The sequence below is a fragment of the Plasmopara halstedii genome, assembly GCF_900000015.1.
Source record: "Plasmopara halstedii genome assembly, contig: Scaffold_42, whole genome shotgun sequence".
NCBI classification, from domain to species: domain Eukaryota; phylum Oomycota; class Peronosporomycetes; order Peronosporales; family Peronosporaceae; genus Plasmopara; species Plasmopara halstedii.
This window is the reverse complement of record NW_020186963.1, coordinates 821,329-843,858: the sequence shown is the minus strand read 5'-3', so window position 1 is coordinate 843,858 and position 22,530 is coordinate 821,329. Positions and strand designations below refer to the sequence as shown.

General features: G+C 45.7%; 7 protein-coding genes across 7 annotated transcripts; 5 read left to right on the top strand and 2 right to left on the bottom strand.

Moving 5' to 3' along the window:
- Positions 1-7: 7 nt before the first annotated feature.
- On the top strand, positions 8-875 carry PHALS_09545 (heat shock protein hsp33; the record flags this gene model as incomplete). The annotated part of the gene is made up of 2 exons (XM_024724014.1): positions 8-205; positions 270-875. 2 exons carry the CDS (start codon positions 8-10, stop codon positions 873-875), a joined length of 804 nt encoding a protein of 267 aa, XP_024571792.1.
- Positions 876-953: 78 nt separating this feature from the next.
- Positions 954-2,932, bottom strand: PHALS_09544 (vacuolar protein sorting-associating; the record flags this gene model as incomplete). The annotated part of the gene is made up of 10 exons (XM_024724003.1): positions 954-1,055; positions 1,123-1,344; positions 1,428-1,515; positions 1,581-1,712; positions 1,776-2,006; positions 2,058-2,173; positions 2,247-2,404; positions 2,473-2,537; positions 2,604-2,739; positions 2,800-2,932. 10 exons carry the CDS (start codon positions 2,930-2,932, stop codon positions 954-956), a joined length of 1,383 nt encoding a protein of 460 aa, XP_024571791.1.
- Positions 2,933-10,266: 7,334 nt separating this feature from the next.
- Positions 10,267-10,600, top strand: PHALS_09543 (uncharacterized protein; the record flags this gene model as incomplete). The annotated part of the gene is made up of 3 exons (XM_024723992.1): positions 10,267-10,361; positions 10,409-10,434; positions 10,494-10,600. The coding sequence occupies 3 exons, from the start codon at positions 10,267-10,269 to the stop codon at positions 10,598-10,600; spliced, it is 228 nt and encodes a 75-aa protein (XP_024571790.1).
- A 1,533-nt stretch (positions 10,601-12,133) lies between these two features.
- PHALS_09542 (uncharacterized protein) lies at positions 12,134-12,377 on the top strand (the record flags this gene model as incomplete). Its single annotated transcript, XM_024723981.1, has 2 exons — positions 12,134-12,142; positions 12,201-12,377. 2 exons carry the CDS (start codon positions 12,134-12,136, stop codon positions 12,375-12,377), a joined length of 186 nt encoding a protein of 61 aa, XP_024571789.1.
- Positions 12,378-14,547: 2,170 nt separating this feature from the next.
- PHALS_09541 (eukaryotic translation initiation factor 3) lies at positions 14,548-18,594 on the top strand (the record flags this gene model as incomplete). Its single annotated transcript, XM_024723970.1, has 1 exon — positions 14,548-18,594. The coding sequence occupies one exon, from the start codon at positions 14,548-14,550 to the stop codon at positions 18,592-18,594; it is 4,047 nt and encodes a 1,348-aa protein (XP_024571788.1).
- A 403-nt stretch (positions 18,595-18,997) lies between these two features.
- Positions 18,998-20,318, bottom strand: PHALS_09540 (o-phosphoseryl-trna selenium transferase; the record flags this gene model as incomplete). The annotated part of the gene is made up of 6 exons (XM_024723959.1): positions 18,998-19,099; positions 19,172-19,285; positions 19,347-19,389; positions 19,471-19,628; positions 19,760-19,885; positions 19,968-20,318. The coding sequence occupies 6 exons, from the start codon at positions 20,316-20,318 to the stop codon at positions 18,998-19,000; spliced, it is 894 nt and encodes a 297-aa protein (XP_024571787.1).
- A 254-nt stretch (positions 20,319-20,572) lies between these two features.
- Positions 20,573-22,153, top strand: PHALS_09539 (Proliferation-associated nucleolar protein (NOL1); the record flags this gene model as incomplete). The annotated part of the gene is made up of 1 exon (XM_024723948.1): positions 20,573-22,153. The coding sequence occupies one exon, from the start codon at positions 20,573-20,575 to the stop codon at positions 22,151-22,153; it is 1,581 nt and encodes a 526-aa protein (XP_024571786.1).
- Positions 22,154-22,530: the final 377 nt, after the last annotated feature.

Genomic DNA, 22,530 nt, shown 5'->3' with positions numbered 1-22,530 from the left:
TGTAATAATGTCACGCAATCTAATTAATGAAATGGCACGTCGCTGGAGACTGCCGCTTACATCCAAAGGCACAAAAGTCTGGGGTGAGTATATGGCTGGTACCGTTATGCTTAGTTCATTTTTTAAGGGTGAAGAGCGCGTCAAGGTTATGGTTAAGACGCCCAACATCCAAGAACTTTACGTCGAGTCGATGGCTGCTGGAGAGGTAAAAACGTGCGCGTTTAGCTATTTGAGGCAATGCGGCTAACTGTTGCAATTTTGCCATCCAGATCCGAGGCAAAGCCGTTTACGTGGACCCTTCCCTCGCTGTAGCCCCAGAACATGGAGGATACATGCACGTTACCAAGATTTTGTATGGTGCTGCAAAGCCATACAATACCTCTATCGAGGCTTCGGGTCTACCTGAATTAGACTGGCAACGGTATTTTGATGTATCGGAGCAGGTTCCGACAATTGTGCGCATTGATAGCGAGGCCAACGATGACGACACGCGCATTTGTGGTATTATGGTCCAAAAAATGCCTCCGTCGGAAACACCTGAGCGACAGTATGAGTTGAATGACCTCGCGTTCGATAAAGTACCATTTCTTGCCACGGATCTGAAGAATTATACGGATCTGTTGGGATATCTCAATGAATTAATACCTGGTTCTGACATCAAGAATAATGAGTGCAAACGTGTGCCGCTGGATTATTTCTGTCGATGTTCCAAAGCCAACTATGCGCAACGTCTTCGAGAAATGGGAGCTGCCGACTTAGAGCAAATCGCCACCGGCGTAGGCAGTGCTGGGGTCGATCTTACTTGTCATTTTTGTAATGATGCACACCATTTTTCTGCCAACGACCTAAATGCTTTAATTAAGTCGTTACGCTAAGGTTTTTAAAATGGAAGCAGTGCAAGCTATTAGTAAATTTCTCGAACGGACGACAGCTTCGTTGATCAATGTAGTATTCTAGCCTTCTTGCCCAAACTCCTGCGTCCACTTTACGAAACGAGTAAGCTCCTCAGAGGCGACAGTAGCAGTTGTATGCTCAAGCACGCGTGTGAAGTCACTCTGCAGCGTGATCAAATTTGCAAGAAAGTCAAAGCAAAGCGCAAGACCGAAGACGAGTTGCTCTTACCATCGAGATGATCGGCGGTCGCAGCTTTTCATCCGAATAGCCACGTTCTGAAAGATCGTAGAGCCGCATGCGAAGCGATTTGCAATGTCGACAAGGGGCTTTGCAATCTGAGCACTTCGGGGGACATGATGAAAGTTTAATGTGGCAATACGCGCACGGCGGATCATCTTCACACGGTGTCACGAAGAGGCCATTTCGGACAGGGTGAGCCTTGTCATCACACTAAAAAGAAATAAACAGTATTGTCCAACGTTTACAAGCTAAGCATCATATCTCTAGACGTGTGTCGATAGTTCAGTCCTCACCGGAGTGAAATACTGGGCTTGCTGACATTTTCTGAGGGGTTCCATCAGCGCGTCTCGGACAAGCACGGATATATCTGAGCCAGAACAACTAAGAATGAAGTACATGAGTAAAATTGATGGCACCGATATTTCCAGTTGATTATGACATTGTACCCTTCCGTTTTTTCTGCGATCGATGTGAGGTTTGCATCGCTTAGCTCATTTGGCGTATCACCAAGGTGGATTCCCAGCATAACTTTTCGTGCATCAGTATCAGGTAGAGGGATGTAGATACGTTTTTCAAATCTGCACATGACATCGGTCAGCTTTTCGAGCCCTACCGTGTTTTCAATTTATATAATATATTACCGTCGCCTCATCGCTGGATCGAGCTCCCATGGTACGTTCGTAGCTCCAAGCACCAGAACACCGTCATGATTATTTCCTATTCCTTGCATTTGAACAAGAAATTCATTTTTAATTCGGCGCGTCGAATCACTTTCACCTTCCGATCGATTCGAGCACAGTGAGTCAACTTCGTCCACGAAAATAATAGCCGGCTTCTTTTCGCGCGCCATCTCAAAAAGATTCTTTACCAGCCTACAGCAGGCAATTTCAATAAATAATATCGAATTTGGAATAAGATCGTACTTTTCGCTTTCACCTTGCCACTTCGACACTAAGCTAGAAGATGAGACCGAGAAGAAAGTGGAGTCTGCTTCTGTCGCGACGGCCTGAGCAAGATATGACTTACCTGTGCCTGGAGGCTGTCAGGTAATGAGACAGACGTTAGCGTACATCCAGGGTGCATGATGTACTGTAACATAATGATAAACCGACCCCATACAGCAAGATACCCTTCCACGGACGTCGCTTCCCTGTAAAAAGCTGCGGAAAGCGAGCAGGTAAAATAACTGCTTCTTTGAGCGCATCCTTTGCAGCATCAAGTCCAGCAACATCATCCCACTTGACGTTCGGCTTCTCCGACACAACCGCAGCTAAGTAACAACAATTATGTACCTTTTCCTTCGTCAATATAAGCAAGCTAGAATACGGAAAAGCTTACAAGCTAGTGAGCCTCGCAACTTTGCTGTTTCTGCGTCTGTCTCATCGTCATCTTCTTTTTCTCCTCTGAGCTTAGCAACGTCAGTACTTAAAGCTCAACTAGTTATTTTATGGCTGCACCATATGTCTCACTTATCCACATCTACTGCAGCTGCTACAGCTTTAGGGGCTTTCGTTTTCTCTAGCAATCCTCGAAGTTGCTCGGCACGCGTCATGTACCCTTCCACACGCTTCATTATAATATCTTTGGACGTCGGATTCTTCTCATCTTTTAACCATGGCAATTCAGCTCTGCATTGTCATAAAAGAAATTCACTTGAACACGCACATTTCACGCCAATCATAAAGTGTTCAAGCGCCTTTTTGTAAAGACGAAAAGCCTCCTCATAGTTGTTGTTGTTGTCCTCATTAATAGCCTGAGTCACGATTTCAATTGCCTGGGGTATAAACTTGTTCTCCATTGTGATTGCGCTTCTTTTACTGCACTAGAAAAAAACATAACCTTGCATTGGTCAAAATTTTGAGTAGTTTTTATCTAGCTCAAGAATTGTTTACAAGTCATTGGAGAAGGTCAATCAGCTACGCAAAATACATAATACTTGCAATATGGCGCTATCACTTGTGATTTCAAACGATGCTTGTGAATAAATCTGTGTCTGCACGACATCAATGCAATGAAGCAGTGTCTCGCTGCCTACTATAACGACGCGAGCGAATACTGAGTGATTCTTCTTGATTTTTGGTATCTTCGAAAAGGGCAGATTGGTCAACAAAATTCTTTAAGAAAAATTAAAGACCACGCGCCTTTGCATGAAAGTCTTCAGCTGGTCGAGCGACTTTGCAGTCAAGCAAGTTGATTTCGGTTCATAAGCTGACTACGAGCTGAACGTCGTCATGGGCTCTACGGCGGGATGTCCAAACACATCCCGGCGATGGTAAAGCACACAATACCCGAGACTTTTGCAGAGAACATCTGAGACCAGAGAGCGCGGGATAAGCTAAGCCATGTAGGTTTAGGCAGGACTTGGATAGTCGCTCGGCCGTTCTTTTTCGGAAACACCTCGGCATCTTCGGTAAAATTTCTGCTCTGCGCGTCGTTCACGAGGAATGCTTCCAGTTAAGGAAAAGTACTGGATGCTCAGCATTATTGGATTCACAGTGGGTGCAATATGTTCATTAACCGGCAGAACGACATACCCCTGAAGGTGTCTGACCTGTGCATTCTCATAACGGGAAAAATTTCAACCCAGCGATCACAGCTTTATGTGCTTTGACCGCTGGTTCCCTGTATTCAGTGAGAACAATAACCTAATTGGCTCACATGCATATGTAGTTGTCCCGAGAACAGCTACTCGAGCATTTCATGTTTCATTGTTCCACGGAATACCGTCCTTACACAACTCGGTCGTGGATTGGCTACAAAATGCAGCGGAGTTGCCGTGTATTGCAATGGAAGCCTGTCTCGAAGAGTCCGTGATGTCAGGTGAACAAAGGTTGACCTCATCCACTCAGCCCAGAAACAGATCAACGACGTCTTAAAATTCCTTTACGAAAGAATAACTCTAAAGGATTCTTAAGGATCGACGATCCACTTCGTGCGCTTAGCACCCTCTTAGTGTCCTCCAAAGCAGCTTCATCTGGAAGCGACGACGAGTTATTCTCCTTGTTCGGTCTTATGATGATCCCTTGGTTATGTTGTCTACTATCAAGGCACCGCCAAACACTTCGAAGGACATCTCGTCCGGCTCAAGAAGAGCATCCACCGCAGAAGTAGCCTCGAGGGTGACATCGCCGTCTTTCTCTCCCGTCATACCGTTGACAAGGGTATATAACTGTGCGCTATCGTCCACGGTAGACACACTCTAGACCGGGGTCGACGCCCTGCGTCTTGAGGTTAACATACGGCTTCGCCCTCCCCTCTCTCTATAGGTTTCATGTTCATGTCTCACCGAGACCAGTGGGAACACGCACTCGGTGTCGTCCAGCGTCCCCACTCCCTGCTCCATCGAAGCCTTGATACTATTAACAACATCTGACGAAGAGCTCCTATTCCCGCAGTCATCATCCAGTGGATAAACGATCTACTCCAAGGGCCTCGCCCTTGGTGCCTCAGACTTGTCCGACCTGCCATTCTTGGTACACAGCAACTGCTTCGTAACGTGAGCAGTGCTCAGTGGCTTACGTGCCACTCCACGTGCATCACAAGGGCCTCGCCCTTGATGCCGCGGCATTTGATGCCGCGGCCCTTGGCCGATCATGCCATTCCTGGCATGCAGCGACTGCTCCGATACTTGATCAGCGCTCAGTGAGTTACGTGCTACTTCATGTTCAGCCCGCGGGACATGCTCGGGACTACACTTTCGATGTTCGACAACTCAGATACTCCGATATCCAGCACATTGATCGTCCCAGCGCAGTGCCCGCGCCAAGGGCGCTTCTGCTTACTAGCAAAGGTGGGTTTATGACTCACCAAAGCTCGACCAGGAGACGTGCGCGTAGCGCCCAAGGTTTTTGAGCTTCAATCAAATTATGGATCATAGTGTCCAACCATGCCATACCAAGGATCAGGTCATACCTTGCATCCAAGTCTAAGACTGGACAGCGTTCCACGCATCAAAGTCAAGGAACTTGACACCGAGGTCCGCAGAGACCCTCGGCACAGTTACACAAGTCCCCGTCGCTTAGCCAACAGTGACAATGTCACTCAACCGCGCTTCCAACGCTTCAGTATACAGCTGACTCCCTTCGATCATGAAGCGTCAAGCATAATTGCCCAACTCGCCAGAATCGATAAGGATTTTCCATGGCTTATCAAAGACCTTCACGGTCGCTTTTATGACCAGCAAGTTCCGTGTTCAAGAGCAAACAGCTCTTCGGGGCTAAGCCTTGTTGCCTCTACCTCTTCGAGATTCAACAGAAATCAGCTCTTCCCCAGTAGGGCGCCTCGCGCCGACTGGGTCTTGTCGGTTCCCCGCGTCAAACCAGACTGGTTAGAAGCGGGGCGTCGGTTCGACGAAACCTTACGCGTCTTGCGCAGGGGGCAACCAAAATGAATGCGACGGGTGTCTCCAAAGACAAAACACCTTCGGGTGTTTTATCGCTGCCCAGAAGCTCAGGGATCTGCCTCATCTCTCTCAGCATAGCTGAGGTCCATCGGCTCATGCCCGCTCAACGAGCTCGAAGACTGTGCATTCCAACCAAGTCATGCCGACTTAAGTTGAATTCGACATTCAGTGCCACATTCACCGCTTCTTCAAGAAAAGACGGATGCACACGGAAAACTTCTGTTCTGTCCACGCTAGTGCGAAGATTCTCCATAAAGACGGTCACTGCGACCGCCTTGGGGAGCGGATCGGCTGCCATACTGGCAATAATAATTCTCAACTCTTAGACAATGTCCACCAACTCATTCTTGCCCTGTCGGGCAGCAAAAAACCGATCTCACGCGATACGCCTGATTAGGCGGCAGGAACACTTGCAGAAGCTGACGCTTCTGCTCCTCCCAGGAGGAAATCGCAGCTTCAGCCGAAGCACCGCACTTAAGTGCCCATTCTTGAGCTCGGCCCCCGTGCTTGAGGATAGCTAGCTCCACGCGCTGTTGCTCGTTTTGGAGCATGGCAGATGCCATAGCCATCTCGGCCTCTCTCACACAGAGAAATATATTCTTTTGATTTTTACCCTCGAAGTTCTTAACGCTCACCATGAGCGGCCTGGGTCAGAAGGAATCCTTCGTCGTCGACGGTGGCGTCATAGACGCAGCTGAGTTGTCAGCTTCTGCTGTAAGTGCTTACAGAGCATTTTCATAACTAGAAAACGCCTCTAAGCGCGCGCTTATGGCCTTGTGTCCTTCCGCAACGAGGGGATCCACGCCCTCAGAGTCCAGCAAAGACATCAGATTATTAAGCCCGTCCTGCATGCCCTAGAAATAGGAGAATTGCTCCATCCTCACAGAGGATCAGTCGTAACGACTCAGGCGTAGATTGACTACGAGTGCTGCCATGTGCAGTGGGGCTGCCGTAGCTCTTTGCTTAGAGGAAGCTAAGCCAAGATCACGGATCCTACGTTCATTCCAAATACCCCAGTACTAGTGTAGCGGATCGCAATCCGCTACTTCTACGTACTAAAGACTTAGCAAGGCAAATGAGCACCTCCGTTCAAAAACGAAACTGTATTTAATTGTTTTAGTTGCGGCAGGGCCGCCATAATCTAAAATCAAGATTTCCTAATTAATATAGTAATACCTAATTAATATAGCAAAACCTAATTAATATCGTAATATGCATTACTTTTGGCAATCGTGTCACGTGGTAGCTTCTTATTACGGTGTAGCCACACCACTGTGATGTTACACTAACTATGTATTACACACCTAGGTACGGTTGCACAATTTCGTGCGACCCGCTCATCCTCACAAGGGCACGTGTAGCCCCGTTGCACCGTGTGTGTCCTTTCCAGAATAGCATCACCTCACCTCTTTCTCGTACCAATTACTAAACCAATGATGGTACGATATATTCGCATTTACAAACGTGATTCTGAGGGTTATTTTAAGTTCGAAGTACAACAGTGCAATGCGAATGTAGTATACGTACCCTCTCCCACTAAATTTTTTTAAATATTCTGGGCGCAGATCACTGTTGTCTTTGTGGGGTTTGACGTCCAATCCTTTTCGGCATTATATTCTCAGATGTTATTTGCCGACTTCCAGCGCACCACCCCTGTCTTCTTCAAAGGAAGCACGACTTTGCCATTTTTATCGACTGGGGTCGTCCGAGGCTTGTACGTTCACATCGTTCACACTCGATTTCGTGTGAATTTCGCATACCGTTCCTGTTTTTATCAAAGCAGGTAGCAAACGACATCTTACTGCGGCACAGTCGATGAGTCATGTTTCATTACCATTGTTTTGCGTTAGTCTGTCAAACAAATCGAATGACCTATCAAATGCTAGGTGATGATGCTGCAGCAGATTGTCTGCTTTACATGATAAATATATTTTTTTCGCTTCGTCTCGAACTCATATCAGCTCAATGAGTATAGTTTTTTTTGCTTCATGCTCCTGATTGAGAGGTCGAACCCCCTCAAATGATAAATTTCACTCAACAAAGTGTCAAAGGCTCACTGTGGAGGTTTTATAATAGCCAGATATCACGTACTCTAAGTTGATTGGCTGCTTGACTGTACATAACTACGGCAGAGTAATTCCAAAAGAATTTTTTCAAAGAGGATTGCGATGACGGAGTCACAGCAACGTTAAATCAAAGGCGTAAGAACATGATAGACGCTTTTAGTTCTAAAAATTTTGGCCTTGAGGTTCTCCATACTTATCGCTCCTTCTTTGATAATTTGATGATTAGCTACCATTTCGTACGTTCTGTCACTCACGTGATTGTCGACAAGAAAATGATCATAAAAGTACGTCTAACTTAGTTGCCTATATAATCTTAGTTCGTGGTGTGATCGGCCTGCTTATATCCATGAAGCGGCTGGCACATCTATCGGCTAAGTCCTAAGAACGAGATCGGCTCTTATTGGATCGGTCAGACCGAATGGCGCTGCGGGAAACGCTTAAACGAGAGAGGACAAAAATAAGGTGTGCCAACTCATTAGCGTCTACAGCACCAGGATAGTCCTGCAGTAAAGGATAACGCTACTTTCTTGAATAAGGCTAGCCCTTTCACTTACCAGATTCTGGTTATCCTCTCTGGGAACATGCCGACCCAGCCTTCTATGGCTTCATCGTATTTATCAAGCAGAGCTGGCGGAGAAACCCCCTGATGTGGTTGGCTCTCATGAACTTTCAAGATTGAGAATGCGCGTCGACTCTATCGAGTAATGTGCCTCAATCGCGGACATTTGTCATCTTTCCAACCTTTTTGAATAGCTAAACATTCGAATTGATTAACTTATGTCACATGAAAATAAAACTGCCTTGAAGCAGAAAGTGGCTCGACCACAGGCGACTGTTGAGATGTTATATATCTTCAACAGTATGCGTCGCGCTGGAGTCGGAGATATTGAAACGATGGTAAGCCCATGGGATGCGTTCGCATTCTCAAAGGAAACTAAGGACGAATAAATTACGTTTGGCAGCAACCGTGAACTACTGAACATAGCAATTTCGCAATTTTTTTATGCTAAAGAAATTATAGACTAATCTGAATTTAAACAACTCTGTTTGATCCACATTTAGGTGCTGTTTCTGTCTTTCTTGTTTGCTAGCAGCTTTTGTATATCCTGTATTTTAGCCATAGCATTGGTCGCTCGACAAGCAGCTCGTGGTGATACCTCATGACAAGAATGTCAACATTGATATCTGCATGAGAAACAAAACTCACCCTCGGAAACCATTTTAGCTGAGAACAGGCTTAGAGCTCAGCGACCGCTACGTGCTGGCCCTCCGATACTTACAAAATAATGCTCCCATGTGCTGGATGTATTAGTGGGAAAAACTTTGACACATGGATGAGCATCTTCTGTTAGCTACCGATCCCAGCAGAATGTTTGCAGTCGTTTGGTATACGCTTTATCTTTGATCTCCTAAAAACGCGTTCCGCAATTATTGTGTTCAAGCGTGATGGTTCATCTAGTTGATGTGTCGTGACACCGCCACAAGGGAGGATACAGCCAATCCAATATGCGCCAGAAAAATTACACCAACATAACTTCCCTATGGTCATCGTCAGATCGAGGTCCGTATTCTACAATCAAATATTGAAGACTTTGCTGCAAAAGCTTGGCACCGCACACCATCCACAATCGATGTTTTAAAAGGAATGCGCTCATTGCGAGCCAGCAATTGAGCTCTTACGTCTTTGAGTCTATATTGAAATGCTCCCGCAACTTGTATCTGCGTTGATTAACGCAATGCACACCGATACAAATTCGGCACCATTTTATCAAAATGATTTGGTTATCCAATGGTCTTCTTGACACATCCAATAAGTGGTTTTGGTCTTTGTAGAGGTGTGAGCGGTACGGTGGTCACTGATATTAGCCTGAATACCCTTCGCCGCAAAACCCACGATTTCTTATCGAAATGATTGCGTGTCGTGTGCTGAGTGCACGACGCTACGTCGAAAAACCTTTTGATACGAAGAAGCCATGAATATGCTCGAGACAATCTGTGACGGGGTAGGTACCCTACTACATTTCACTATAGCGTAGCTAAAAATATCTATGTGAAGTACTATGATGATTAGTATTCAGTACGATATTTTCCGTGACGTAGAAAATCGAAGACACGTGCTGTTTTGAAACTATTGTGATTCTGCAATGAGAACAAATGAGAAGTTGTAACTTAAGAGGGTCAAGGTTCAGCACTTGGGCCGTGCGCACGAGCCTGTTTTCTGTGCTGTAAACAGCTCTGGCTCGTAAAGTTAAAGCATTTTGGCAGAAATCCCGTTGCGTTTGGTAGCATTTGTCATCAATCGGTTTGAAGAAAGGCACAAAAAGTTCACTTATCTGTTTTCTCGACAACATTGACACTTCAAGCGCTTCTGGTCAACTTTATCCCGAGAGGATGGATCAATAGTCGGCGCAAAGCGAGGACACAGATAACTAATGTTTGAAGCGCTCAACAGCAACAGAAATATGCTGATAAAACAAGTCCAGAAATGTCTTGACCAGCACAAGTGACTCTCACAGCAAGACCTCTTTCACTAATCGTCAGCCTTTTTGCGCTGAGAGAAATTATTGTTCACACATCATGGGAAAATAATCATTACAACTATATGCGAGACTTGGCAATACCATTAGCCGGGTTGGCGGCAGACCCCATCGTAACAGTACAATAATGAAAAGTCTGCGTACAGGTGCGCACCAAGACCTTTGGTATCCATTCAAACCGATGCGTGTTGCATCGGATGCCGAGTACACTTTGTATGCATTGTGAGTCAGTTGAAACGCAACAGATTGATGCTATATAAATGTGCCAGGGCGCCCCTAGGCCAAGCTGAGGAAGGTAACATCTTCGCTGTCGATATATGACATGGCACCCGCAAGTGCTATTTCTGCGGCAAGGCCAAGGATATCTGCCCTTTGTGTCCTCTTCGGTATTAGATAAATTGGTGCGAAGGGACCACGCAGGATCAACTATCCAGGCCCTCGCGGGAAATCGTCGAGCCTAAGCAGGCACAATGCGCCTTACTGGAAAGAGTCAGGTTCTACTGCACCTTAGAATGATCGAGATTCATGAAACCCATCTTGAAACGGAAAGAGCCTCTTTAGGAATGATGAGACTCACATCCCAGGATTTTTCTGGCCGACATCAGCGTATTTGTATAGCCATGAGATCTCTTGATCGATTCAGGTGCGTTGTGTAGATACGCACGCAACTGTCAAAGTAATAGACACGCCTCGAAGTTATCGACTATTCTGATTACGGATATATTGTCCTTCATTCTGCGACGGGGATACTCGTTGATGTGTTAAGAGTTCTCTCACACTTTTTCGTAAAATTTAATGATTCTGTCAGCATAAAATGATGTCTTTGAAGCAAAAATACTGCATCATTATGTGTTTGGCTTGCCTGACCATAAACTACGAGTCGACAAAGTCGAAGCTATAAGGTGGCATGCACGGTTTAAGGAGTAAGCCTCCATGCTATTCAGCTGAACTGCGTTTAGTCTGGCTATGAAGCTGCGATGGCTCTGGTGCACGTTTGACCCAACTAATAATCATATCGCTAACATTCTTCAGCATGGTCAAAAAGCAGGTTGTGAATTGCGAAATCATGGGTGTATTACTTTCAGGACGGACCAATATAAAGCTCCCAGAGAACAATTTTGACAAGTCGAAAGCGAGCGACCTTAAGTCACGGAATTTGAGAATCGGGGGATCGTTGCCGTCGTCTCCAGGAATCAACCCTGTGTAAGAAAGTAACAACCCGAGATTAATAATGGTGCTTTATCTTAAATATGGTATAAAAATACTACTGAGTTAGCACAACCGTGTGACGCGCTCACCATACGAACCAGTGAAACACTCCAAGGTTGTGGCGAAATATTATTTTAGTTATGAATGGAGAGATCAAGATAGTCATAGCAGATGTAAGTATTACTCTAGTGTCCAGGCAGAAGCACGTATTTAGCTCAAGAGCAATGCTTGGGGGATTTGTGCAAGGAAATATTGCAAGAAAATATCGCCTTTCCGCGTCGGAAACTGACTTTAGCAAATTGTGAGGGCTTACAATAAGAGCGATACAGCCGTCACTCTGGCGTGTGCCGCAACACAGCAAGGTTGATTGCACCTTGTACATTTATCTTGTTTATTATAATGGTTACTATTCACGGCTCATGCGGGACAATGACACTGGTCATATTGCAGTTTATACTTTGAGATAGATGTTTTGAAATTGGAAGTATATACCTCAGAAGCTGTCTAAAGCGCTTGCAATGATCAGTTACCTGGTGGCGTAATTGTGTAGGCCGCATCCATACCTTGTTATTGATAAATTCACCCATAGTCGTGCATAGAACAGCAAGTCAGATGCGGACATCCACATCGAACACTTGCGATCAACGCTCAATTGTATAGGCTTGAATATATGCCGTTTGCAATCTTCAACAATGTTGTTCTCAGAGAATAAATTCCATTTTCGGGACGCTTCGTTAAAAAGTGTGATCTGCGATTTGATCCCGCGAAGATACTTGTCGCTGTGAATGCCTTGCGTCACTATTCTAAAGTGATAAACTGTATTGGCTGGATGTGTTTAAGTACGGTTCGCAGGGCCTTCGAGCCCGCATCGGCCAAATAATATCGTCTGTGTGGCTTAGACATGTGCCAGAAGCTATGCTTTACTCTAACTACTTAGCGATGGAAACGACTGCGCAAATGAATATGAATCTTTCCTTTTACGTCGCAGACGAAAGTCTCCAGTTTATGCCACGAGTCTATTTGCAATGATAAAGCCCTCGTTTTTAGAGTTAATCTACTTATCATTTATAGAATTGTAGCATTCAATCATATTACCTTGCGACGGCACTCGCACCGGTACCCCTGAGTTATTATTGGAGGAACAACACTGTAATGTGACGTAGGGTACGTGACCCTATCACAATAGGATTGTGTATATGGTGTTGTAAGAGGAGTTCATTGTGAGCGTTACACGTGAATATCCGACATATACGCTTAAGATGGCACAGACTTGATCGAGAATTATTTATTCTGATTGATTGTAACAGCTAAGCTCTATGCCTTCTTCCTATGCTATTCTTTGTACCGCACTCTAAGCGTTTGTCAATTTTAAACTACTTAGCGGTCAGCTCAATTTGAAACAGGATTAATAAGCCTAGTGCCAGCGCGACCGATTCAGTCGTACTGTAATGTCGCGCAATTTTCGCCAGTGTCATCGACCAAGTCAAAAGCGCTGTACAGCAACACTCAAACATGCTGTTCTGCAGCACATCATTTCAGCAAAGCTGTGCTTGCTTGGAAAATGGGATGCATTTAGCTTATTGAAGCCATTCACTATCGTATACCTTTCCGAAGCAGAGAATTGGCGAAGAAATTGTCTACGACCCCTTGCTAAAGACCATCGGCGTGTAATCCAATTATGGTAGTAGAAAATAGGACAATAGGCCCTTTTGATATCCTCGTCAGCCCGACACAAGTGCTTAAATTTGTTCGCCACGGTTTGTGAAATGTATATCACGTCAGTTGCTTAACTAGGTGCTACTTACTCGGCTGTGCTCTCACGCCGTGGCAAGTTGGGTCATCCTTAGTAACAATATGGCCCAGCGTTCTACTCGTGACTCGCAGTCGCCTTTATCCGCTCAAGCATGTAAAGCAAAGTACAGCTTTAGACAGTCTCCGCACGATTTTACAAGATCAAACCCTGTAGACCGCGACAGACAGTCGATTTTACGGTCGCATCATAACTTCCGTCTTGGGACCCCAGCTCAAAGCTTTCCAGCGCTGGACAAGTCCTTAAAATCATGACGTACGGTCGCTAACTCCCGTACAAGCAGATATATACTCTAGATCAAGACAACAGCCGCTCTGCTACCTACTTTAGCTCAATGCTGAAAAAAAATCATTACAAATTATTCCAGAACGCGACGTGTTGCACCAAAACTATCGCAATTACATGCTCAAAATCTTTTTCTGTTTTTTTAGCAGAGGTGAGTTTATGATTCGCCATATCACTACTAGAAGAGACCAAATGTCGTCGTTGTTCAATCGATCCTTGGCTCACGTCGTTCCGACTAGACCATATGTACCATGGGATCATATTCCAAGTCTAGATCGGGAACAAAGTGCAAAGCACTCACGCTTTATCAGGATATGGAATAAAATATTCGGCGCTTTGACGAATGAGTCACTGATCCAAGCTTGTCAGTAATCATTTGAGATCAATGCTCTCCGTTTGTAGGGCCATCAAATGTCCCGATAGATTCAGAAGCGCCACCCAATTGTATATGACGCGTGACTTTAGATAACAGAAGAAATTACGCAAAGAATACAAGGTGTTGGGTAAAAATACTATATCTGTCCGTCTCGTTACGAGCACTAAGATAGCAGCTAATTTTAAACTTAAATCTGCCCTTGTAGGCTTCCCCGCGCCTACTAGCTTTCAAAATTCCTCAAGAGCAGTTTGTTGGCCAGCTCTGCGTCGGAGACAACCTTCTGTTCTTTTAACTCAGGAGACGCACACAGGGCATCAATGCTTGGCTGTAATATCTGCCAGTACTGGACACTGCTCAACAGCAAAAAAAACCTTTTCTCGTACACAGACTGACAAAAAATTATTTCGGACGACTACAATACAAGAAATCTCCAAAAAGGACTTTGATATGATAAAAAAAGAACAATCAAGTCAAGTCCTTGTTAGCACAATCACCAAGAATTTGGTATCAAGTCCTAAAAGAGTGTACCATATTAAAGTGTTATCTCGGTATTAATATAATCATCTGTGCCTCAATGGTCTACACAGTTTATGCTGATAGTAACTCAACATAGAAAGGGCATACTCTTTGTATTTTTGCACTTGCCTTCTGCTCAACGTTTGCGCACCACACATTGCTACGCACTTCGCAACGAGAGCACCATAGTGAAAGCTTCCTAAGTTAATAGCATGGGCAGCAACAATTTAGTCGAGCCAGCCTCACAATTGCAAATGAAACAGCAACCAGAAGAAGAGGTTATGACTTTGGAGGAAGTGACATTAAGTTTACTAGTAGAGCCTCCCACCGCCAAGAGCGACCAAGTTGTGCGTCTCGAAGGTGTAAGTCCGTCGGATACTCTTGTGGCACTTCGCCAGCTCGTTGCTGAAGTACCAGCGCTTGCGTGCTATACGTGCTACCATTTTGAGGCGAAGAGTCTAACGGACGATACTTGGCAGCCACTGAATGATTATGTGGAGCTGAGCGAGTACGAGAACGTGTCTGATGGTACCCTCTTACGTATGGTACTGGAAAAATATGACGCTCGCAAGGTACGTGCCCAGGTACGTCGCTTCCGCGAAGTGCTTAATAACCCACCTATTCCTCAGCTCGTTGGAGAGCGCGAGGCACAACCAGAGGCTGATAATAAAATTGAGGATCCTCCTGAAAGCGAAAAATTATCTGAAAAAAAGGTCAAGGAAATCTCAGAGCAACAATTTAAACGCCTGCGCGAGGTTCACAATAAGCTCGAGGGTATCAAAATTCCTGTTGTTCCTGATCTTGCTGAGTTCTACTCATTTTCGGTGGCAAGTCCCTCAATTAAGGTGGAGACGGAGCAGACCGAGAGGCCTGGTAAAACAAAGGACCTGAAGAAAGGCAAGAAGGGAAAGAAAAACCAACAAAAGCAAAAGCAGCAGCTACAACAACAAAATGATAGTGTTTCAGAACCGGAACAGCTGGAAATTGATGCTAAACTCCCTGTTTGCGTCAAAAGTATTGTCTTTTCAGGCTTTAATCCACCACCAGGACCGCGTAAATTGGCAGGTGACATTTTCTATTTAGAGGTGATACTTGCTGGTGACAATATGCTCCACCACATTACAGCTCACGTCGATGGCTTTTACGTAAACCGTTCAACAGCTTCAAAATTTGACCCGCGCCCACATGAAACTAACCCAGCGCGTTCTCATCTATTAGTGGATTTGTTATGTAATATATCACCAACGTTTCAGGAGTCATACGATGCACTGCTTGCCAAAGCTGCGGCTTTGGCGAAGTCAGGACCGTCTTCAATTGAGTGGATGGTAGCTGCTGGTACTAACTTGGGTGGCAAGCTACCATGGAATTCGCCTATTGCTATTTCTTCGGGAGAGCACTCATATGACCTGAATCGTGCTGAAGATGAGCTTTGCTCTATGTACGGAATGGATGAGCGTGGTGTGTTACGCGACTGGAATGAGGAGTATCAGTGCTGTCGAGAACTACCAAAGGATACACTTAAAGACGAAATTGTGCGCGCTCGTGTCATATACAAGATAGTGGCTGAGTTCGTGGAGGCTGCCACGCAGGGTGCAGTGGCTATTGTTGAGGGAAATATTCCTCCTATCAATCCCATGGACGACAAGAGTGCATACGTTTACGTGTTTAATAACATTTTTTTTTCAGTTTCAGTTGATGGAAAGTCAACGAAGGACGCTAGCGGAGGGGAGGAGAACACTTACTCAGCTGCCAATCGCGATCTTCAGGGTGTCAAAGCGTTTAATGAAGTAGATACCAAGGGATTGCACACACTGGCTACTACTGTCGTCGACTATCTTGGCATTCGAGTCATTGCTCAAAGTCTTATTCCAGGTATCCTTATGGGAGATGCTGCCTCAAAGCTATTGTACGGCTCAGTAGATCACGGCAAGACGATTGCAGCCAACAGTGAAATGCATGAGCTCATGTTGGAGGCAGGCCAAAAGCTGCATCTTGCGGAACGTTGCATTAAACCCTTAGGGAAAAGCGAAGAAGATTTGGCTGCTGAGGCGAAGCAAGAAGCTCTCGGCGTTGCACCTGTAAGCGGTGGCGAAGCCAACACAGATGTGACCACTATTTGCGGGGCTGCCGAGGCCAAAGGTATTAGAGGCTCGGACGGTCGTTTCTATGTCTTGGATCTTGTCCGCATAACCCCGAAGGACTGGACTTTTTACAAAAGCCGAGACGCTGCTTCCAGTAATGTTTCTGAGAAGAAGAAGGGCGAAGTTGAAGAGGATGGTCTACGCTTTGCGCGTAACGACGAAGGGTATGTAGCTTTGCTGCGTCCAGAGCTGGTCCAGCTTTACTCGCTTTGGAAGCAAAATCAGACTCGTCGTGCTAAACGTGAAGCTCGAAAGCTGGCAAAGGAGGCAAAGAAGGCTGAAGACGAATCGGGAGGGGTACCCAATGCTAAAAAACAAATTGATATCTCAAGCGAGAAAACTGAAACCGGTGCTAAAGGAGTTGATCCCACGAGCGAGAAGACTGTAAGCGATGCTATAGAAAATGTTGACTCAGCGAGCAAGGAGACTCAAGCCGACGCTAAAGGAGAGGCTGATCCCGCGAGCGGGAAGACCGAGGAAAATGATTCGGGAGATGATGAAGACGTTCCTCCAGTCCTGTTAAACCCGAATGTTTTTATGGAATATGCTGCTTCAACTGATCCAACGCAGGCCGAGGCTGACGAGGCCATTGCGAAGGATGCAGCTGAGTATTTGCAGCGAATTGTGATACCAGCGTTTGTGGCTGATGTACGGCGTGGAGCAATTGCACCTGCTGATGGTTATGCTCTGACGCAGCTTATGCACTCTTGTGGTATAAACATGCGTTATTTGGGTCGTTTGGCATCGCTTGCCAAGAAGTTGGAAGCTATCAGTAGCATTTCAAAGTACTTGCTCGAACTGCTAGAGGTAGAGATGATTTCACGCGTTGCAAAACACATTTTAGCGGAACTGTTAAACTCCAACGACTCTATTCGCGCCGCCCCTGGCATGACGATTGTGAATCTCCTCAACAGCCTCTTAGGTTCAAACATAGCTGCTGAAGACAATTTTGACGCAATACAGACTAATCGTTTCGATGCTATGACGATGGTCTCACAGGATGCCACGACGCTATGGATACGCATCAATAAAGAGATTAAAATGCGATTCGACTACAAGTTGTGTCTATGGGGTCCTAATTGCAATGAGTCATGCAGCGAGGATACTGACTTTCCTGTCGGCCGTGCAAACAAGTACGTCATGCTCCGACGTGTGTGTCAGCGTCTCGGTTTTCGCGTGGCAAGTCGTAATTATGATTTTCTATCATCTTCGCCAATTGGCCTTGCTGATATCACTGCAGTTGTACCTGTCGTAAGGACGTCGTTGCCCACGCATCCGTTGCCTCAAGCCAAAAAGCTCCTAGAGCGTGGTCGCATGAATTTAAGCCAGGGTGTTTTGTCAAGTGCGTATGAGTGTCTCCAAGAAGCTTCCTCTCTGCTTTTCCAAGTGTGTGGCGCTGCTCACGAAGACGCTGCGCTCTGCAATTCTTCGCTCGCTACTGTTCTCTACCATGCCGGTGACGTTGTGGGGGCTATTGCACAGCAACAGCGAGCGCTGGCGCTGTATACACAGCTTCAAGGTATTGACTATCACGACACAGCGTATGCTCACGCGAATTTGGCATTATTTCTGCATGCAAACGCCCAGACGGATCTAGCTGTACCGCACATTCGCCGGGCTATTTACCTGTTAGAATTTTGCTGCGGGCCTCACTTTCCTGAAATCAGCTCACTTTATTTCAAAATGGGGATGATGTGCCAAGATGTGGGTCAAATTACGCTAGCTTTGATGTGCCATCGCGAGTCTCTCCGCCGTGGCGAATTCGACCGTAACCAGGCGGCTAATGTATTGCACCAAATGGCCCTTGCATGCAGCCTAGCTGGCGGATACCGTGAAGCACTTGCGTACGAGAAAAAAGTGTACTCACTCATCAAGGAGGCATTCGGAAGTGATGATCCCAGAGTTATTGAGTCAGCCAAGTTTATGGCAAAATTTACTGAAAAGGCCGTCGAGGGTGCTAAGGGTCGCCGGGAAGTTGACGCTGCTGAGGCGGCTGATGCAATTGCCAATGAGTTACTCGGTGAGCTTGAATTTAAAACGGCCCAAGAAGCTAATGGATCACCACCTGTAGCCAAAAAGAAAAATCGCAAGTCGAAGAGCAGTGGTAAGAAGCATTAAAGACTCGTACTGATGTATGCTGGTGGAAGAGGTTAGGAGGATCAAGTGAAAGATAAAGTCGAAAACAGATTTATAGACTGTACTTGTCGCGAAAACTGTAGGCGTTTGATTCGGCAACAGTCAGCACTTCCTTGCTCGCCGTTCTTGTAAGGTCTTTCGCAGCTTAATGGCAAATACGTCCACTTCATATTGCTCCATGCCTAACGTACAAGCAAAAGTGACGTACGGAACAGGAAAACCGTCGAAATGCGCACCATACGAGTCAAATTTGTATCCAGCAATATCTTTGCGATCGAGACAGGAAACGATCCTAGTTAAGGCGGCAAGTTGGTGCAAATCGCAATCAGATGACAGCAAAACGTCTCTGCATCTCCTTATCACCTTAACTTGCGCCAGAATACCCTTATAAAAAGAGCATGAATCGGAGTGATGTAAGCTGTCGCGATACTTCTTGCATATTTGTCACATTCGGACATAAAGTCGTAAGTGTCATCGCAAAGGAGATCTGGCATACCACGTTGCTATAAAGTTATGACATAATCTTGCAATACAATCATAGAGACTTTTGCATCTGTACTTCGTTGCTTAAGACGTGCAGTACACGCTCGCCCTCCTCCATGGCTACCGCATTGAGCTTCATGCGCATGTAGCCTGCTACTTGTTTACGTTCGTTAAGTAGTCTTCGATTTCCCTGCAGTAGTAGACCATGTCAGTACAAGTAAAAAGCTCGCCGTTATGCATGGTATCCACACCATTTGGAGTATTGTGATGAAAAAGTCAAGAGTGGGAGTGGAGCTAGCACGGCCAGGATAAATAAACCTTTGCCACATCCTCAACAAAATTACGGAATGCCGAACAGACAATAGCTCCACCTACGGGCACCAAGAAGTCTTATCGAGAATCTGCACCACAGCATCCACACGTCCAGATCTCATAGCCAATTCAATTTCGTGAACACATTTGGATGCCTGGACACCGTACGCATTATTGATTACATGTGCTACACCAACAGCCACTAATTTAGTCATGTGTATCTGCAATGCTTGCATTTTACCAATATTTCGTTTTTGACATAGTTCGGCAATATCTTTTCACACTATCATACGCTCTCGGAGCAAAACAACTCGAGGTACTCCTCACAGCCAATATACTGTCATTCCCGTACTGATCCATCCATCATTGCTGCCATACCCGCCAAATCTGTATTTAAGTATCCACCAGAGCCGGTATCTTCGAACCCAACCAAGACATTCGCCAATACTAATGGTATCAATCCAGCCTCTAAGTCGGACTTAAAAAAAGGACTTTTGGTCGATTCGAGGCCAGATGACGTAACGTGCGTCGGATTTTGACTCCTTTAAATGCAGCAGTACCAACGTGAGCGACATTCCGGTCGCAACAGGTAATATAAGCGCAGCCTGCACCGCTCGCATGCCTGCGAGGGGCAGTACATCCTTAGCCAAAGCATTAGCTAGCTGAACCATGAGTGAGGACCCGGCGGCTTTAGGTTGCACTGCTGCTACATCACCGGATCGATCCACACCATGTGCGAGGTAATAGTGACGACGAGCAACCAGTGAGGAGAATACACGTCCTTCGCGCTCGCCTGTACCAGCGCGTCCTCTGAAATTATTGCTGTCCATTGATGAAAGCGTATGCAGGAGTAGCTCCACACTGGCATCATCCCAACCTTCGTCAGGAAGAAGACGCTGGGCCAGCAGCATTGTCACCTGCTTCTCACGTGATCTAAACGCATCAAGATCCTGGCGCACGTACGTTGCTGGCACTAGCTGCTCCGCTAGCGCCGCACTTGTTGAATTTATTCTTTCAGATGCGCATCAATTGATTGTCAAGCAAAGATTAGCCTGATAAAAATACATTCCAATTGCTCTATTCCTCTATATATTTTCTGCAAAGCCAATTTTTTTTCTTAAACCACTGAAAAATGGATTATCACTAAAAAACAAATCTCCGTTGAATGAGCGAGCTTTATAAGGAGGCGGCGTCGCTGCTATACAAACTAGAGCTGCGTCAAGGTGGACTCAAGAGCCTAGCTTACGACGAGTCTACACTACATAAGCGTAGCTCATTTGCGCTGGTATGTGAAACGCTGCGATACAAACCGCTGCTATGTGAACTGCTGGCAGTCGTGCCGGAGTGCCACAAGGCGCTCAAAATGCGCAAAATTTCAAAGGAGACCTCTTCGCTCATTTTTGTAGCCCTGTACGACCTCTTATTTGGTCGGAAAATCATTCAGGGTGGTGGCTTCGTTAAGAAAGCGCTTCTACAGCACCAGACAAGTTTACGCGCGGCGCTAGCAAGACTGAAGATTAAGCACAAGGTGACGTCTAACGAGGCACTTTTGCCTCCCGAAAATCGCCAGCACCACTTAGCCTTGCCTCGTTACGTGCGCGTTAATACTTTGCTGGCCTCAAGTGAAGAGGTTGATGTATTTAAGCGCGAGTACGACGTCAAACCAGACCGAAACGTGCGCGATCTGCTGGTGCTACCATCTGGCACGGAGCTACACGAGCATGCTATGGTCAAGAGCGGTAAACTCGTGTTGCAGGATAAGGCCAGCTGCTTCCCCGCTTTTGTGCTGCATGGAGAGCATGTAGATAGCGAAGGCAAGCAGGGCGATGTGATAGACGCTTGCGCCGCGCCTGGCAATAAGACGAGTCATCTTGCTATGCTGTTGCAGCAACAAGACGAAGACGGAATTAATGACACTAAACTTCAGCGGAGAGTTTTTGCGTTCGACCGATCCCCTAAACGACTTGCACTTCTGAAGCGTCGTATGGAGCTGGCAGGTGCTAGTGCTCGGGTTCAAGCTGAGCTTCAGAGCTTTCTGGAGGTGTCGGTAGACCACGAGATGTACCGCAACGTGCGCAGCATTTTGTTAGATCCGTCTTGTTCTGGCTCAGGCATGACAAACCGTCTGGATCACTTGCTAGACATTGCTAGCTCACGTAATACAGCGCTGGAAGAAAACGTAGATACCGTATTCGAGAAAAAGACAGCTAAACGTCTTGAAACTCTTGCAGATTTTCAACTAAAGGCATTGCGCAAGGCGTTTTCGTTTCCGCAGGTAGAACGTGTCGTGTATTCGACCTGTTCGGTTTTTCAGAAAGAGAATGAGGAAGTCGTTGCTGCAGCATTGAAGTCAGAGGAGAACATTTGTGCAGTACGTCCATTTGTATTAAAGCCTGCCCTTACTTCATGGCCTCGTCGAGGTCTTGAAGTTGCAGGTTTGTCGGCTGAGGAGGCCAAGGCTCTTGTGCGTGCAAATGGACTTGAAGACTTTACAAATGGTTTCTTTGTCGCATACTTTGAACGGAGGGATCGAGTCAATGGTGATGACGAAGCGAGAGAAAGAATTATGAAGAACAGAAGATCAGAATTTCCATCAAGTGAGACTTTTTTATCACAAAATCTAAGTTTGGCAAAACGTGAAATATTCCAAGCGGATAAAAAACGCAAGCTTTTGTCTGTTACCCAAAGGGAGAACCGCAAGCGTCGGAAACACAAGAAGCGCAAAAACAAAAAATGTCAATCTTGACGACAAAGAAATTAGCTGCGGGATAACTAATATGTCGCGGTAATCTTTCTGATTAGTTTTGTCATACTTACCTAGTAGCATTTTTTTGGCAATATAACAACCTGATACAGGATAAAATAAGGTGTAAAATGCAACAAGGCTAGAAACAGTATCAAGTTATACCTATCAGGCGAATGTAGATTATAGGATGTTATCAGATGTTTAGCAACAATGCAAAATCATGCAAAGAACTGTATGGAGATAAAAATTTATTTAACCCTTTTTTTATCGTAAATATATGGAAGGATAGATTTTAGCTTACCGAACAATTTTTTGTCGTTCAGTAGTGAAACGGTGTTTCGATTTGTGAAAGGCCAGGTGTCCGCCACAGACTCTTA